At 38.3% G+C, this 17,680-nt stretch overlaps 1 protein-coding gene across 3 annotated transcripts in view; it reads left to right on the forward strand.

The window, feature by feature from the left end:
• Positions 1-12,394, forward strand: part of edil3a (EGF-like repeats and discoidin I-like domains 3a) — a 106,274-nt gene extending 93,880 nt beyond the window's left edge. For all 3 annotated transcript variants that reach the window (XM_068604772.1, XM_068604773.1, XM_068604774.1), the window contains 2 exons: positions 2,234-2,389; positions 9,357-12,394. In XM_068604772.1, the coding sequence (XP_068460873.1) occupies positions 2,234-2,389; positions 9,357-9,506 (306 nt within the window). In that variant the 3' untranslated portion in view covers positions 9,507-12,394. The remainder of the gene's footprint in view (positions 1-2,233; positions 2,390-9,356) is intronic.
• The last annotated feature ends 5,286 nt before the right edge of the window (positions 12,395-17,680 follow it).

A 17,680-nucleotide genomic window follows, 5' to 3' on the forward strand; every position in this document is an offset into this window, starting at 1 on the left:
GGGGGCGGCAGGAGAGGCCTTGCTTTAACAAGCTTATCTCGTCCCCTAATTCAGTTTGGGCCATCAAAGTGTTGAGAGGCGCCGTCGCTTGGGGCGGTTGTATTTTTTGACCGCTACCTGTGACTGCAATTAAAGGTTCCCCTTCAAGCCTGCCTTTGTTTTGGTGGCAGACTTGACTGCTTGAGTGGAACAGGATTACCTCGACATTCTGCAACTGGAGCATAATCAAAGCCTCACAATGCAAAGTGTCATGCCCCTCTAAATGAACCAGGCAGTCCTTGCCACTGTTTTGTCCTTCCCCGCTTTATTCAATGGGTTGCTGTGACCTTATTGTTATTATAAGAGAGCTTTTGTTTAAAGACATTTATATGCATCACAGTAAAATATTCCAATATGCTGTCGTAGCTGCATATAGAGGCTGAAATGAGAAGTTACAAACACACGAAAAACAGTAGCTGCTCTCATTTGAAGGAGAAACTCATGAATATTGTATTGTACTGTGCAGCATCTGCGTAATTGCACACCTGTAATCACAGCATTGGTAAGAGTAAAATTATGTCTGCACGCATACGTCAATGCCTGCAGTCTTTTTTAGATTCTCTTACATCTCACAAATGGAGAACTGGGAGTTCATCCACTTGGAGTTCTTTTAGAAAGCCAATAGTTTGCCTTGTACTTGCTAAGGAAATGCTTTGTTTATGCATATGTTAAGTACATGCGTAGTTATGTTTAGAGCAGAGGGTCTGCACTTTAGAACGACCATGTAATACCGAGGGAGCAGTCCTCAATCTTAAAGTAGCTAGGAGGAAAGAGAAGCTGTTACATATTGCAGGGAATAAAGGTACCGTGTGGTGCGGTGCAGTGCGGGCAGGCGCACATGCAGTGGTGTGCGACTAGGTGGTAGGAGGAAACTGAGCCATAACTCATAATTCAGTTTATTTGTTTAATCTACACTGGGCCTTTTTGTTTTGTCAGATTTGTGTGACACAATCTATGTTGGCCTTCGACCAGGTCAATTATTGTGACATGTATGGCTGCTTCAATGTTGTATGTTTATATTCAGCAGAAGACATACAACTGCAGACGTTTGTTTTTTCTCTATTGCTCTCTCTCTATCTCTTGCTCTGCTTTAAAGGTTTGCCACTATCTTCCCACGTGACAGCAAAATGCCAAGTGACACACTGTTTTTTATCCCGTATGGACTGTGAACTGGTGCTGCTGAGACGTATGTGATACATGAGACAGTTTTACAGTGGCATTTAGGCTATTAGCATTTACGGTTTGAAAATGGAAAAGTCAGTGCTATCAATTATTCCCATCTTTTTGCACAAGCATAAAACAACATGCTCTTTTAAAGAAAGTTACTCACATGGAGGTTATGGGAATTTCACAACCTTCATTTGTCATATTGTTTTTGCTAAATATTATTTTTTGATAAGTAGTTAGTTTAGTTTTTTGTTCTGTACAAAACAACACCAAACCGTTGGCAGAATGTGTTTCCATTATGTGGAATTGAACCTGAAACAGAACACCTGATGCTTTATGCTTCTGAAAGTTCAGTGGGAGTGACATGCTTAATAATACTTCTCTTTATGTTCCATCACAATATGAGCTGAATGGCTGTACTTTTACACACCTTCCTGTTAAATATAAATTGTTCAAATATATCATTCACTTGCCATAATCAACGAAATAAACTTGCCCTGTGTTTAACATTTTTGCCGTGTATTTTGCTGAAGCAGTGTAGGCGAGGTAACTGCGATAGAGATATAATACTACTTATTCTATTTGTCGTTCTTTTTGGGTACATCTTAACTATGTTTTGAATCTCAGCCTAACAGTGTAATGTATTTTCCCAAATAGTAAAGCACAACTGAATGCTACAATTTCAATATAAATATCAGTTTGTGTGTTGGCTGCCTAGCATGCAGGTGATGTAAATAGTTTGTAACAAATAAGAAAACATGTACCCAAATGGAGCAGGCTGAAGCAGCTGCGGCGTGCGATTTCTGTTTTGCTGATGCGAGGTTATGGACTTAGCCTTGTTGTTCAATATTCTGTAAATAATTGAAACTGACTTTTTGAACCCTATGTCTTTATACGGTAAATGCTCTGACATCAAAAGAAAAAAAAAGATGCTGACTAGATTGTGCATCTCTTTTACTTGCTTCTTTCTAGTTTCTTGAGAAAGTTACCACTTTACGTTTCTCTTTCTGTTTCTTTCCTCTCTCAGGTGGACTTGCTCTTGCCTACCAAGGTCACAGGTGTAATTACCCAGGGAGCTAAAGACTTTGGCCATGTCCAGTTTGTTGGCTCATACAAACTGGCATACAGTAATGATGGAGAGCGGTGGAAAATATATCAAGATGAAAAGCAGGGGAAGGACAAGGTAAGAAGCTTTCACAGCCCGCAATGACCACAATCAAACACAATTCACACAGTGATGATGCTAAGTGCAAATTTTTTACCAACATTAACTGAAAAAATAGTCAGATTAAACACATCTTTGTTATGTGCCAGTGGTGGACCGTCAGGGCCAGCTAAGACTTCTCTGCTGCTACTAGCAAGCGTTAGTTAGCTCGCTGTTATTTTGCGAGCTAGCAAGAGAGGCGTAAAAAAAAGGGTGCGCCGTAAAACCCGCATTTTACAGTACTTTCCTTTGTGTGCAGAGTTTTAGTGCTGCAGTTTTGTAAGATTGTACTGTTTTGAATAAATGTGACTAGTTCTTGTGAAGTTGTTCTTGTCGTTGTGTTATTTAGGCTAATGTGGACTACATGCTTTATCCGTTAATGACGCAGCATTCCGTCATGTGTGTATTTATGTAACTGCACTCTGCAGTTAGTGTATTTGTAGATGTTGCTAGCATAACCTGTAGCTGTGGCGTCATCGTGAGGTTATTAGGTTGTTCAGCTGTAGTCGAGACGGCACTGAAGCGCAGGTAGAAAATGCACAGCCCGCCACTGTCATGTGCACTCAGCAAACAAACTGAAAAATACTGTAGAATCATGAATAGCTGTCTGTGGGAACCATGAGGACTGACTGTTTTGAATTATATATCACATAATGAGGAACATGTGCATTCTGGGTAGATAGAACTAACAGATATAATGGATCAGGATAGACAGAAAACAAAAGCAGACAAAAACACAGAGCTGCAAATCTCAAAAGGTGTTTTATTATTAAGTGTGAAAATGTCCTTTTCAGGACGTGCCTGTTTCTCCTCTCCGCTTCCCTGTAGCATTTGCTTACCTGTGGCTCAAACTGAGCCTGCCTGGTCTGTCCTGCTGCCTCTCTCTGGTTTGGGATCAGATAAGACTGGGCTGTCAACCTGGCCTGGCCAGTGATATGCTGGAAATCTTGTTTACGGCCCTTCAACAGAGTACATGTCCATTCCAATCGCCCACTACAGCAGAGACAGAGCAGGACAGCAGCAGCGTCTTTGCTGCTATCAGCAGGGCTGCAGGCCCAGTGTTACAGCCCCTTGTCTTTCAGATACTGGTGGCAGAAGAGGTAGTGTTTGCTTTGCTCTGTTGTCTTGTTATGGAGCGATAAGCCCAACTCCTTCTGTTTATTCCTGTACTAACAAAGTGTTGACTATGCAAAATCAAAAGATGTAACAGAGTTTATACATGGATTTTGCACAAAGAATACTGTGTTGGTGCTTTGAACATAATTCCCAACATTATACATTATCCAAGATTGTGAACAATTTTAACTATCAACAGTTTAAACTAATGTAAAATATGTTGATATGCAGTATAATTTAAATTGTACTTGCCTTGAAGTATTTAGGATCATATAACAAGTTTAATAATCATCTGTGGAAGACATTTCATTAATATGCTAGCAATGAATAACAGCATGTAAAACCTATTTAATAAAACTGTTAGAATCTATATATTTTGTTCCATTTAATTGAACGATTTGTAATTGGGCATTTTAAAGTTTAAACATTTGTACCGGAATAATTCAGTTTGAGTGCCCAGAGACCCACATTTTTATATTATTTTATTCATATTTGCAGATATATTGATTTATTACATTCCATTAAATTTGCAATATGTATTTGCGCTTTTTTTTCACACATTTAAAAATAATAACACAATATGAAAGCACTTGTGTATATTTTTTAAATGGCTTGAAATCCTTTCATCTTTAATTTGCCGTCATACTTGATTTCATGGTTCAGCATGCAGTCCGTGCCTTGCGGTCTGTACACATAAGAGCATCATTCATGATGCTGGGCTTTCTCATGAAAACTGATTCTGGGGAGTTTGTAAATGTTGTGAGATAACTTCAACTACCATTTGAAAATTGGATTTTCTTAAAGAAAGGCTTTTTATTTTGCTTAGCTCAATGTGGTAGACCTAGAATGAAATATGACAGCACCTTGTTAAGGCAAATAACACCCCTCAATAGTCAGATGTAAATGAATCCACGTATCCTGGTTGTGGAACCAGTGTAACATCCAATGCCCCGAAATATTATTCCATCTGTGCAGTTCACATTCCTTGCTTGAGGAGTTTATAATTTCAACACCCACGATTATCTTTGGATACGGGCCACTGCATGCTCAGCATGATTTTCACTCGAGCAACCTCAATACTGAGCACTGGATGACTTCCAAAGGCCCGGTAAGAATCAGCTGAGATAGCAAAAGGAAGAAGAGAAAAGCACTGGTGGCTTCTAAGGAACCTGCTCTGTTTATTATGTTTTATTTCTAAATCTCATTTGCAGAGATAACTCAGTGGGGAGTCAACCTACTCATTGATTTAAAAATACTATTAAATTAGATACAAACCATTTCTATAAACATTTATAGCCGTCGCCTGTGTTGTTTTTGCTGTATAAGTCAGAGCAAAACCAGGGATGGGCAGTCAATCTGACAGTGTGCGCTCTGTATTAGAGGGCAGGCGTGTTAAGCAAGGCTTCTGAGAATGTCAATCAGTTGGTCTCTCGACGGAGCCAGGGGGCTGCTCAGATGTATGATTCTTCAAGGTGTTTTCCCCCTTCAGACAGCTGAAGCAGCCATTAATGCTAGAGGACACATTTGGCTGTTGGACTCCTGAGGCTCCTCCTGCCACACCACAATGCTTGACTTGGCAGGGATATACTGAGAGTGTGTGTGTGTGTGTGTTTGTGTGCGTGCGTGCGTGCGTGCGTGTGTGTGTGTGTGTGTGTGTGTGTGTGTGTGTGTGTGTGTGTAATGTGTACGTCTGGGTGTCTGGTTCGGGCACAGTGGTAGAGGCTTGTAAGTATTCTTCTCAGCTCCCCCCTCCAGCTCCTGTGTGGCAAAGGCTGCAGGCAGTTAGATCTAGATTGAGAGAGGAGGCTCCGTCAGAATACAGATGGTGTCACACAGTGGAGCACACACACAATAGTATCCCTCTACAAAATCCATAGAGCGCCTTGTTTGCCTTTTCTGCACACATAAATCCCAAATACCCCTTGTACTGCACTTGTGACTGAGACAGGTAACAACGTAGTTCATTGTTTGAACATAATTAAACTGTGATACATTCCATAATTATACATATCGGCTCAGCTGCATTCCCGTGCACACACTGAGGTCACTACACCGACTAGTCCTGCACCACTATTCTTTCTTAGATGTCAATATGTACACAGTCAGTTCATGGGGGCAGTCGAGCACAAAAGTAATTGATTCATGTCTGATAGTGTTTCACTGAGGTGACAAATGGTTAATTAGTCATTAGAGCCCTCAGTTCCATCCAGGTCAGAGGGTAAAGGATGTTAGATAGCTCTGAATACAATCATCTTAAGTTTAATCAGCCACTAATAGTTAGTCCTTTTTTGCAGTGTAAAAAAATGGGCTGCGCAGTTTCATGCATCTCAGGATTAGAAATACAAATAACTAGATCTCCATCCTCTTTAAAGAAGTATGCATTTCAGTTACGGTCCAGTTACTGCCTCTTCACGTCTGTAAAGGTTCCTCTTGACCTTCCAATGAAGACGTCGCCATGTTTCCCTTATGGTATTTGGGCCGCCTAAGGGATCATGAGGGCAGAAAGCAAAGACATTTGAGCACCATGCTCCTTTGAACTGTGCAGCAGGTTAAATAATGGAGCATCGGGGTCACACAGGGCATGCCTTAGTAACGCCAACCCATGACTGCACCGGCCTGGAAAATCAATAGTAGGCAGCAGAGTTGTGGCTACTAGGTGAGTGTGAAGACACACAACCAGAATTTGTGTTCTATAGTCTCTGGATAAAATAATTATGCTAAGGAGTGATGAAGTGAGTCTTACTTTCCACTTCCCACATAATTGACTAAAAGATGTGAAAACACCTAGATTGTGTGTATTGTTGTAGTAGTAGTTTAGTTCATAGTTTTTATATTGTAACATATATTAATAGATGGTCACAATATACTAATTATAAAGTTCATGCAGCCCACCAACCTGATCAGGAGAGGAAAAGCCATATTTCAACTGCACAACTTGTCCAATTCTGATAAAAAAGGAAGGCGGATCCATCACAAAAAAGATTGTGTTTGGCCATTTACAAATAAATAGACATTACATTTCCAGGTTTTTAATTACTCTTGATTATAAACATACTTTATATAGCATACAACCCTTGCTAATATAGCAGCAACCTCTATTTAAAATGCTATTGGAAGTGTCAGAAGAAGGGTTATACTGCTTTTATGGAGCTTGGCTTCAGTGTAGTGTATCAAAAGGACATACAGTCACTTTATTTCAATCCCTGAATGATCTAGAACACTTATTTTAGTGGATCAACATGTTCAGGATACATTAATCAACCTGCTCATCCCTTTTCTGTGTTTTTTTCCTCACAGTATTTGTCTTGTTGAGATTCTCCACACATCGTGTCCCAGACAGTTTATTTTAGAGACACTGCCTCTGTCACTGTGCAGGTCCCCAGACAGTCTAGGAGAGATGCTTGTCATATTTCAATCAGCTGCTGCTCTCATGGTCTTCCTGTCCTGCCGTTTTATATTGTGCTGTCATGTGCCCTGGTTGTGACATTACAGTTGTGGCAAGACTCTTGGAAATGACACATTTCTCACTTCCCAGTGTCAAATGTTTTCAGTTCTGAAATACAAATAAAAGTGAAAAGAACAACAGAAAGTGGTGGTATTGCAGACCCTGCAACAGAGTATCCAGCTCTATTAAAACGTCCATGTGTCTGTCAGCCTGTATACTAGCTTAATAGAAAGTGCAACATGGCCACATTCAGACAGATTTATGTCTATAAATGTTGTTTTATGTGTTTTTTCTAAGACACAGTACACTCATTGCTTGTTGTGGTTTGTTACTTAAAGAGTTTTACATTTTATTATGAAATTAAAAAAAGCTGGAGCCTGTTTCACCAAATTTGCAAACAGCATGTTAGATCATACGGTAGTTCATTAGTGTCCCTGCACTACTGCCTCAGTTCATTCATGCTTAACATTATACATATGCACCTTTGGTGACTGAGAAAAGAACACAGTCTCAATAAAAACAGATAATTCAGGAAAAATCTGAAACATAAACTCATCTAAATGTAATTTAAACTTCTGAAAGTCTACTTAAACACTTGGCCAAATATTTTCTCGTCTCCCCTAACAAGTTACAATTAGAATCTTATTTTACTGTCACTCAAAACTGTGTTCACATGAAGCACTACAAAGAAGCAGTCCAATGTGGGTTTTACACATAAATGACAGAATAAAGAACTAAGCGAAAGTGGTTGTATTAATGGAAACACTTGCTTGGAAGAGGAGAAAGAGCTTTTATAATGTGTCACTGCACAAAAAAAAAGCTAAATAGTAATTGGCTGCATAATCCATTTCAGTATACTGAACATAGTTGTAGTGAGTAAACTAACGCTTGCTGACTCTGCTGAGACTCGGGATGAATGACACCCCAGAATCAGGCCAAATATACCGGACCGACTCCGTCTGCAGACACTGCCATCACTGGGCCGCTAGTTATTATATTGATCAGGGCCAGGTCATTTTGGTGCTTGTCCATTGTTTATAGCACGTGTTGTGGTGAAACTATCTCTTCTATGAGTATTTTAAAGATAATTAGTTGAAGCTTTACTCTGAAAAGGTCATAATCTGTGTCCAGCACCTGCTTGGATTTGGCCCGCTGATTTTCCTTTCCACTCAACAGTGAGTCCCATTACATCCCAATTACGCGGGCATATTCATGTCTGTTTAATTAAAATGATCATATCCTTCAATGAAGCAGTCCCTGTAGGTGCATTTCTTTCTAATATACCTAATTTCACTGTCTATTAAGCAAACACCAACAGCGTTTGATAATAAAAAATTGAGCACCCGCCCCAGTAAGACAATTATCTTATTTGTATCTTGTATCTAGTTAACCCTCGAACCTTTCTCTTGAGGCTTATCTAAGAGCTTTTAAATGTCATTGAATTGTATAAAAGTGGTGCAGACACTGAAATCTCTCTCTTAACGACATGAATGTTTAGCCTAAATTAGATTACCACTAGGTTTTCAGCACTTTAGTGAAGGATACGCCAGTGGCAACATAATCAGAGTAGTGTGTTGTAGCATCCAGGATGAATGGCTGTTGCACAATATATGTTAAGAGTAAAGACTAAAGAGGCAATACTGGAGAAACACAACTTCCCCTTTACGGCCCCATTTCTTGCAACCATCAAAGCCTTCTATAAAATGGCAGGTTTAAAAATATACATATATATATATATATATATATATATATATATATATATATATATATATATATATATATATATATATATATAAGCAAAAACCAGACCAACAAGCATACGGTGTATGTTAATGACAGTACTTAGCAAGCAGGATAAACTACAGTAGATGTTTGTCACTAATTGTGGAGGTGGAACTTCCAGCTGTGGTGTTCTAACAGCAGGCCCACTTTTCTACACTGTCAATGTGCTCACATGTGTGGTGGATGAAAGGAAATAACCAAAAATAGGACTAGATTCAGAGTATGTACTGTTGTTGGCAGCGCTTGGATTGAATCTCTGATTGGCTGAACTTCATTTAGTAACTGTTCATGCATGAGACCTTGAAGGCAACAGTCCGGAAAAATCCGGCAAGAGAAGCACCGTAAATGTTTTGCACCTGCCTCTCAGTAAAAATGCATTAAATGTGGTTTCTGTGGTAATTTACTGAAGATATTTCTCCCCAACAAGTTGAGTTCTAAAGCCTTGGATTCACATGTTTCTAGTCCTAAAAGCCTTCAAACATGGCAGCACCATTGAAATGCAGTTTTCCCATTAATGTTTTTTCTTGGTTTCAAGCAGAGCAGAACATGTTTGTAGCTTCTGGTTTCCAAATGAATAATTGCTCCATACTGCTGTCTTTAAAGGTATTCCAAGGGAACTTCGACAACGACACACACCGAAAAAATGTGATCGATCCACCCATCTACGCTCGACTCATCCGGATCCTTCCCTGGTCATGGTACGGACGGATCACTTTGCGCGCAGAAGTACTCGGATGCACAGAGGAAGACTGAAGTCCTTTCTTCCATCTGTGTTGCCATCCCTCCCTGTCCCATGGCATACTGGAGTATCTCAACCGGTATTTCAAAAAATAAACTGTGCAACCTGTAAAAAGAATTCAATTTCCAATGGATTTTTCAAGAATACGTGTTTGGTTGTGGTGGGTTGCTGTTTGTTCTTTTTGTACAATGATTTAAAACCTGCCCTTGATCACTTTTGTCTTTTAGTTTCCTCTTTAAAGCGTGATCGTTCTGTCTTTTTATTCTTCTCAAGAGTTACCATCCTGTTTGGAATTAACTTCTGTAATATATGTGGGAAGGGTGGGGGGGGAGTCGGGAGAGGGGTTCTCCTTACGGTTTTAACTTGTTGTTGCCATGGATGCTATTGTACAGTGTCACTTTTTAACAAATACATGAAATCTGTCTGCCGTGCTTCATTAGACATGATTAACCAACTTCAAACCATAACTAAACTGTCTAAAATACCATGTAAAGATCACACGTTATTATCACTCTCTCAAATATATTTTTACTTTGGTTATGACACCTCCTCAAGCCATGTTTTTATCCTAATGGACACTGGCATTACTACATCGATCAAAACACTATTAATGCTCTTGTATTATATGTAAAAGACTAAGAAATTGCATGGTGTTTGAATTATAAATGTATATTATGACAAATCATTTAAAACCTCCAGCCCTGAGAGCAATGGCTTTGATTTAGGGACCTATTTTTAAGTGCATTTTTAAATAGTTCTGAAACATTACAACACACTGCAAAAGATAACTGATATGTGAGACAAACGAGCACTGCAGTTAAACGTGATACTTACAGCCCTGACGTTGAGGCTTGAAGGCTGTCTCTAGCAGAATTGTCTTAAAGCTTTCATAAGGAGTTCCATTTTTTATTTGTATTTGATTATCACAACACTTTTTCTAAGATACTTGAAAGTATTGTCTGTGCTTGTTCTTTTTTTAAATTTATTTAGATTGATTTGTCTCAGCTGTCAGATGCATACGCGTTGTGTTTAATGTCTTTGTGTTGTCTTGGAGATCTAAGTTGTCTCAATTACAAAGCTCAGGATAGATGCCATTCATAATAATAACCCACACAGAATATTTGGCCACAAATTGAAAGATTTTGCTGTGTCAATAAAATGTCAAATGAGTGAAAGCAACTATTCGAACATTTCCATATATACAGTATGCATAATCCGAATATTGATAGCAGTCTTCAATTTTCTTTAATCCCTTTGATATGATAAATTATGTATTTTTCAAATAAGAGCAAATTGAAAATATATTTAATTCTCAAAACCTACAATGATAATAACAACACGGAACTCTAAACTAATATGGTCAGGTGAAGATGTTCAGGAGATTATCATCATGCTGGATGATACATAATAGTAATAACAGGTTAAAGAGCTTGGGGGTATTTTCACATAACATGACAGCAGCTATCTGCATGCAAAAATAGTTTAGCTCCTGCAAACCATTTGGACACGTTCAGGTACAGGGGATAAAAAGCCGTTATGCACATATTCTATTTATGCAGTTTTCACTGTATTGGATTCTGCTGTTGGCTGCTTCCTGGAGTAAATGAACCATGGAGCTTGGCTAGTTAAATAAATGGAAGTAAACAAGTACCTGAGGTATTGCAGCAATCTCGAACCTTACAGCCCTATTTTACACGGCTTAAAAATAGTCCTGGAGAACGCAATGGTTTCCCACTCCTAACTAGTACTCCCAAAGCTCTTGAGTGCCAGAATAAGAGCTGAAGGGAGCTACTTTTATGCTCTGTGTTTTACTTAAGACTTATCAGCTTTCAGCCAGTTAACTATCCAATAATTATGTAGTGTAGAAAATATGATACATCTTTTTCGGAGATGGCAGCCCAGCTTGAAGGAGGAGGTGAAGAAAACCTTATTAAATTCAATGCACCAACCTCTCCAAATAATTACGGTTGCCTGACTAGACTGGAAAAATAAAAGTTATTTTCATAACTTTTTAATTCAACAAAGGAAAATGCATTTGAATTTATAATTTTTTTACAAATTTCTAAAAGCACAGCAGGAAAATGTGTCACCGTTCAAATATGTTGGTTCTTACTTTACATTGTTGTGTTCCAGGGCATACCATCACCATAGATGTTGTAGTTGACATAAAAACAAAACAAACATAAAAATATTTTGATTGTTTCCTGGATATTTGGAAACGAGTGTAGCCTATTGTATTCTGGGTTGGCAAATTACAAAAGGCTATCTTGGAAAAATGTTGTTGTGCTATGTTGCCAAACTCTGTACTTCAATGTAAATTACACTGAAAGACTTTGCTGTACATTACCAATATGTGAAAACTGTTATTGGTGTGAATCAGTGACTGTCATTCCTTCGGTTCATGGACACAGGACGAGCATAAACAGATTGTGTGCGCTCTTCAATTCTTTATTGCCAAGTAACGATCTTCTTGGCCAGCATCTGCCCTGATTGATCTTTGTAGTCAGCTTCCTGTCAACAGGCCTGCTGCAAAGCTTCAAGGAAGTTTGCATGATGTATGAGTTTGAACAGTACAGTATAACAGAGATGTCCACAGGCACATTATGTTCTTGAATATCATAAACATCTAGTAAGTTTTACTTTGTACCTTTGATTGTCTTGTGCATTGTTAAATGTCCTCCCACAGGTTCCAAAGGGGAGCCAAATTGAAACTCATCCTGTTTTTGTATTTCCGTGTCCGCTGCTCACATATTTTTTCTTTTGTGTGTCTGAGTGTCAATCACTATCTAGAAAATGTACCAATCATAAGGTTAGGTTCAAGCCTGCAGAGAGTGAGAAACTGTGTACAGTCCAACAAAAGCTCTTTCAGTTTGACAAATAAAAACTTATCTGTGAAAAAAAAGGGTTGCTTTGTTTTCTTTAAATGTCTGTGCTTTTAGTTTCTTGATATAAAAGCGCTCTTCATACCACCTTGTTCCTCATCTTGATAAGTTAAGATGTTCATACAGGTTTCAGGTGTTCATACAGCCCAGATGCAGGAGATGATCAATATTAACCATTGTTTTGAAGTCTTTGTTTGTTTAGCTTTGTGATGTGGCATTTTCCTTTTGACTGCATGCCTATTTCTGTAAACAATTACAGTTGCCATTCATTCTATGCTTACCATACATATGTACTGTATCTTATTCTCATGTCATGCACCTCAAGAACTCTGGTAGATTGTGGCTGTGTACATTGTGCTTTAGTCCTAGAATAAATGATGAAATGACAAAAAGGTTATAAGACTGGTTTGTGACTTGGGAAAAAATAATGTATGGTAAATCGTATGAGTCGTTGAAAACATTTAAAATGAGTTGCTCCGCTATATCACAACTAAATTAAATTAGACGTCACTTAAAGAAAAAAAAAACTGAGCTCAGATGTATTATGGCTTTTGATGGCTTGTTAGCTGGAGGTAAGTCATTAATGATTGACAATACACATGTTTGTTTGCTCAATATATCAGTTTTCTATTTTACGATAACTTAGCATAAAGACGGGCTCTGTCTTAATGAGCAGCACTTTCTGTTTATTTTTTGTTTTCACAGAGCTATCATGATGCCAGAAGAATATTATGAGTCCACCTTTATATATGTTCTGATGCAAGCTGCTACATCTTCCCTTACTGATAACTTAATGTAATCAAATGTAACCAGGACATTTTAAATGTCAGTATTTAGTGGTTATGCATTCAGATCATGAAAATTACGTTGTAATTACAATTAAATTTCCCAATAGGATTATGGTGGTTTGAACCTTTCGATTGTGGACTTGCAATCTGAAGATGCAACAGATGATGATGTAAGAGGTATTCAAGGTTCATCACATCCAAACAGCTCTATAGTAACAGGTTGCAATAGAAAAACATGACATATTTGAGCCATTACTCCCTTGGCTAACCAGGACTCTCCCTCAAATGTGTTAACATAGTTGTAATGTTTTATTAGTATGAACATACTGTAACTTTGGATTGTAATAACTGAGATAAAAATGTATTGGCGTTGCACTTCTTGGTCTTTTTCTCCAGGGGTCCCCAATCTTTTTCAAGCCACGGACCGGTTTCGTGTCAGATGCTATTTTCACGGACCGGCCTTCACGGACTGGCCTTCACGGTGTGGCCGATAAATAAAATGATACGACCGGCATGAAGCAATTATAAAGTGCATAAAGATACAACTCACCATTACGCCGAATTAGTGGGAGCCCTGAGCTGGTTTCTCTGCTACGAGCCGGTCTCATCTCGGTGTGATGGGAGATCAGCTGACATGTGTTTATGTCATGTTAACTCTGTAAATTAGACCTTTATGTCCAGTCTACTGCTTAATTTTAAACCCACTTTACAAAGACAGGATGTTGAAAATTAGAGGCAAGGTTTTCAAAGCTTTTTTGCTGATCTCAAGAAAACTCTGCCTTCATTTTAATACAGAACACCAAGTTGAAATAGACTTTTAAGTTTCATTTTTGGGGATGTATCCGGTCTTTTTTCAAAATCAAACTTTTTTCTGACTTTTTTTTAAAATTCATTTATTTATCTGCGGCCCGGTACCAAGGGACCCACGGACCGGTACCAGGCCGTGGCCCTGTGGTTGGGCACCACTGCTCTACTCCATCGAGCTTGGCTCAGTGTCAACATGGTCCAACCATATTAAGCTGCTTCCATTGATTTTCTTTGACCTGTCATTGCCAGTTTATGTTACTCAAAGGAGTTTTCACGGTTGTGTCAAGTGGATCCCGCTGTGAGTCGCAGGGGTGACACATATGCGGCTGAAAAGTCCACTAATGGTTCTGTTATCAAAGTGCCGATGCAGGGGGAGGTAATAGCCTCTCAACTCAGGTGAGGGAAGCTACTTGTCAATTAAATGCTGATTAGAAAACAATCCGTTTAGTCTGATTGGCCTTTTTAATAAAGCTTGTTCAGTTGAAGTTCTACATTCAAAGTGACCCCTTCTTGGTGGTTTTTGGGGAGGATTGTTTCCTCTTTAAATACTTGTGTGCTATTTCTTCCTGCATCAAATTGATACAGAGCACAATGCATTTACTGAAAGGTTTTCTTTCTAACACAGAACTGAACACTGAGATTGCGAGGGATTTACTCATATTATGCCTTCTACACTTTTATTCATGTTTTATCTGAGTTTCTAGCAACATTTCACGAGTAACTGATCGACTAATCAGCATAGCTAGGCAGAACTGATAAGAAATATTGTGCTCAAAGCTGGAACATTTAAATGATTAGTATTATCAATGTGCAATGCAGAACAAACGAGATAGATAAAACATATAAAATATGAATAATATTTGTAATATTGTGAATATATTTTTGCTCTGTTTGTGCACACATGCTAAGCACAGCTCCTTCAGTGGCGAAGACATTTTGGGATCTGTTCATACATTTATTGTCATATTTTTTTTCACAAATTTACTGTCAATTCATGTCCAATCTCTAGTTTTCTCCCTGTCACCGTCATTCATATGAATTCAACCAATGTGTTGATGATAAAAACATTTTTAACAAGTCCCACAGAGCAGTGATTTTCAGATTGGAAGCAGCTAAATAACTCCTCGCTCACCCCTCCCTTTCCAAGCGTAGCGGTAAACTACAATTGACTTCAGGTTGGAAAATCTTTAGGATTTTATTACGACTAGAAGCTACTTTTATCAGTGCTCGTGCTCTCGCCCCATGTAGATAGAAATGGCTCCTAACTAAACTATTAAAAAGACGTTTCTTAGTTTCAGGTCCATTTACAGAAATAGAAACATAGACCAGCACGCCTTAGACATGATCACGAGATGGTTGCTTGCAGCAGATTTTCACCTGTCTGTGCACATCCAACATGTTCTAACTGTGTAACACATGTAACACAGCTCCATATTAGTGGGAAAGATATTTCTTTGCCACCCTTTTTATACCTTTATTGCTATAAGATGCACATTGTTACTGTTCATTTATATCTAACTTTTTGTTTTCTCACTTGTGTACTCCTATCTTATCTACTATCTCTGGTTTCTTCATCTTGCTTCAATAACTTATTTTCATGCAAGAGCTCTCAGTGTAATGGAGCAGCCACACATTGTTGGCCATCTTAATTTCAACATTTGTGTAGCTGCTTGGACTTTTTTTTTCAATTTCCCTTTGTTTTCAATCGTTTCTCATGCAAGCGGCGTCCTTTCTTTTACTGCAATAAAAAGGCAAGTCATATTCATTCAGACCAGCCGATTCAATTTATCTTCGCAAACAGATGAAATGAGTCGACAGATTAAAGCATCACTGCACTGTGTAAACCTAAAGTAGAATTATATGCTAAAATGCATTCTTTTAAACAAACATCTTCTGAGAAGAGAAGATTTTTCTCACTAAGAAAACATTTCTTATGGTTTTGATGGTTTAAAACTTGGTGCTTGTATACTTGAGAGATTTGTTTTGAATCTAAATCCAAATTTAAATATGAGGATTACGTTTGTTGAATTTTAACACACACACACACACTCTCACACACAAACACACACACACACACACACACACACACACACACACACACACACACACACACACACACACACAGAGACAACCTCTACATTTATACATAATAAGCAATTATGTATTGCTTATTATGTGTAATAATTTTTTACAGTGTGTAAAACATTGCACATACATGAGATGTATAAATGACAGTAAATTCTGACAAGACAGATCAGTGGAGTTAACTATAAATAGTGTTAATAGAGTAGTAGTCCTTCACTTAAAAGCAGTACTTCACTACCACAGTTTTCAAAAAAGGAAACTGTGGTAAAATATTGCACAGCGGCATCGTATAACCTAATTACATCAAATATGTAGAAAGTCTTGCCAGGATTCATTTCAAACACTTTCTTTTCCCTCAGAATTGTTTAAGGTTTCAGGCGTGATGCTGCATAGCCAGAGAGATTGTAGGAGTAGCACATAATGATTCAGAACGGTTATTTTTAAATAAAGAGGGCAGGGAATGAAATGTTCACTGAGAGTGAAATGTAATCTGGAATCTCCCTGATTGCCTGTCTGCAATATGTGCAAAAAGCTATTTGCAGAAATGTGTAGAGATTAGAGTCATTGTTCCCACCAGGAGCCCGATAAAGGGTTACATTATCACGTGAGCAGAAATGACATGGCTTGGATCACATTTGCTCCTGTTGTTCCCGAGAGTAACTGACTGACTGGGTCATAACAGGATTTGGCAAAGAAGATGGAATAAAAGAGTAAGTATGACAGGAGCTTCCTTCTACAGCACAGAAACAGTTGAGATGTAGAAATAGTTGAGACAATATTCTCATTGTTGAAACAAGATTTCTATTAATACAGCTTTCTAGTTATTTGGTTAAACGAACAACTCAAGGTCCACTTACTCTCCACAGCTTTTCACAGAAGACCAACGTTTACATCAAACTCAGCTGATTTGTCCAACGAGTGTTTTTTTGTTTTTTTTTCAGGGCATTTTAAAAAAGTGTTGTTGTTTTTTTCAGTAATGACAGTCTCCTGGGTAAAGTTATAGAAACTAAATTGTATGTGTTTGATTATCATTTGTATCATCTTTCCTGCCAGTCAAAATGACCATGCTTCTTTTTGCTTGTAATGATCTCTGCACTCTGGGAAAAATCTACCAACAATGTTCATTCAGTGACATTACATGATTCTGACTTTTTTACCCCATTTGTAGAAGCTGTGATTGCAAATTGAATCACGCCTCAGCCAGAGCGTTTTATATCTGGAACATTACAGCACCACACAACGTTTGAGCTATATATAGTCTAAATTATCATATGGACTAAATTTGTCTGTGCGGCACTATGTTGTCACAATGAGAATTGAGGGCAAATGATGTCCTGTGATATTTCTCTTGTTATCTTGTTTGTGCAGTCTTTGGGGACTTTTTGGCAGAACTGGGCCACTCTTGTGTGCGCTTTTCACCTCTCTAATGAAACCGATGCAAATGTTATTTTAGTTTCAGTTATTGTACCTGTAGAACAATCAAGTGGGACAGAAATGAGCACTAAAAAGCTTCTGAAACCATACAACTCGAGTCATTTATAATTAAGGTCAGCTCGGATAACTTCTCACACATGTATTGTGCACCAGAGGTTTTCTGAAAGAAATATTGATGAGGCAATAACTCAA

This window comes from Clinocottus analis, unplaced genomic scaffold (assembly GCF_023055335.1).
Source record: "Clinocottus analis isolate CAN_PGR_092001 unplaced genomic scaffold, fCliAna1.0.p SCAF_7, whole genome shotgun sequence".
Lineage (NCBI taxonomy): Eukaryota > Metazoa > Chordata > Actinopteri > Perciformes > Cottidae > Clinocottus > Clinocottus analis.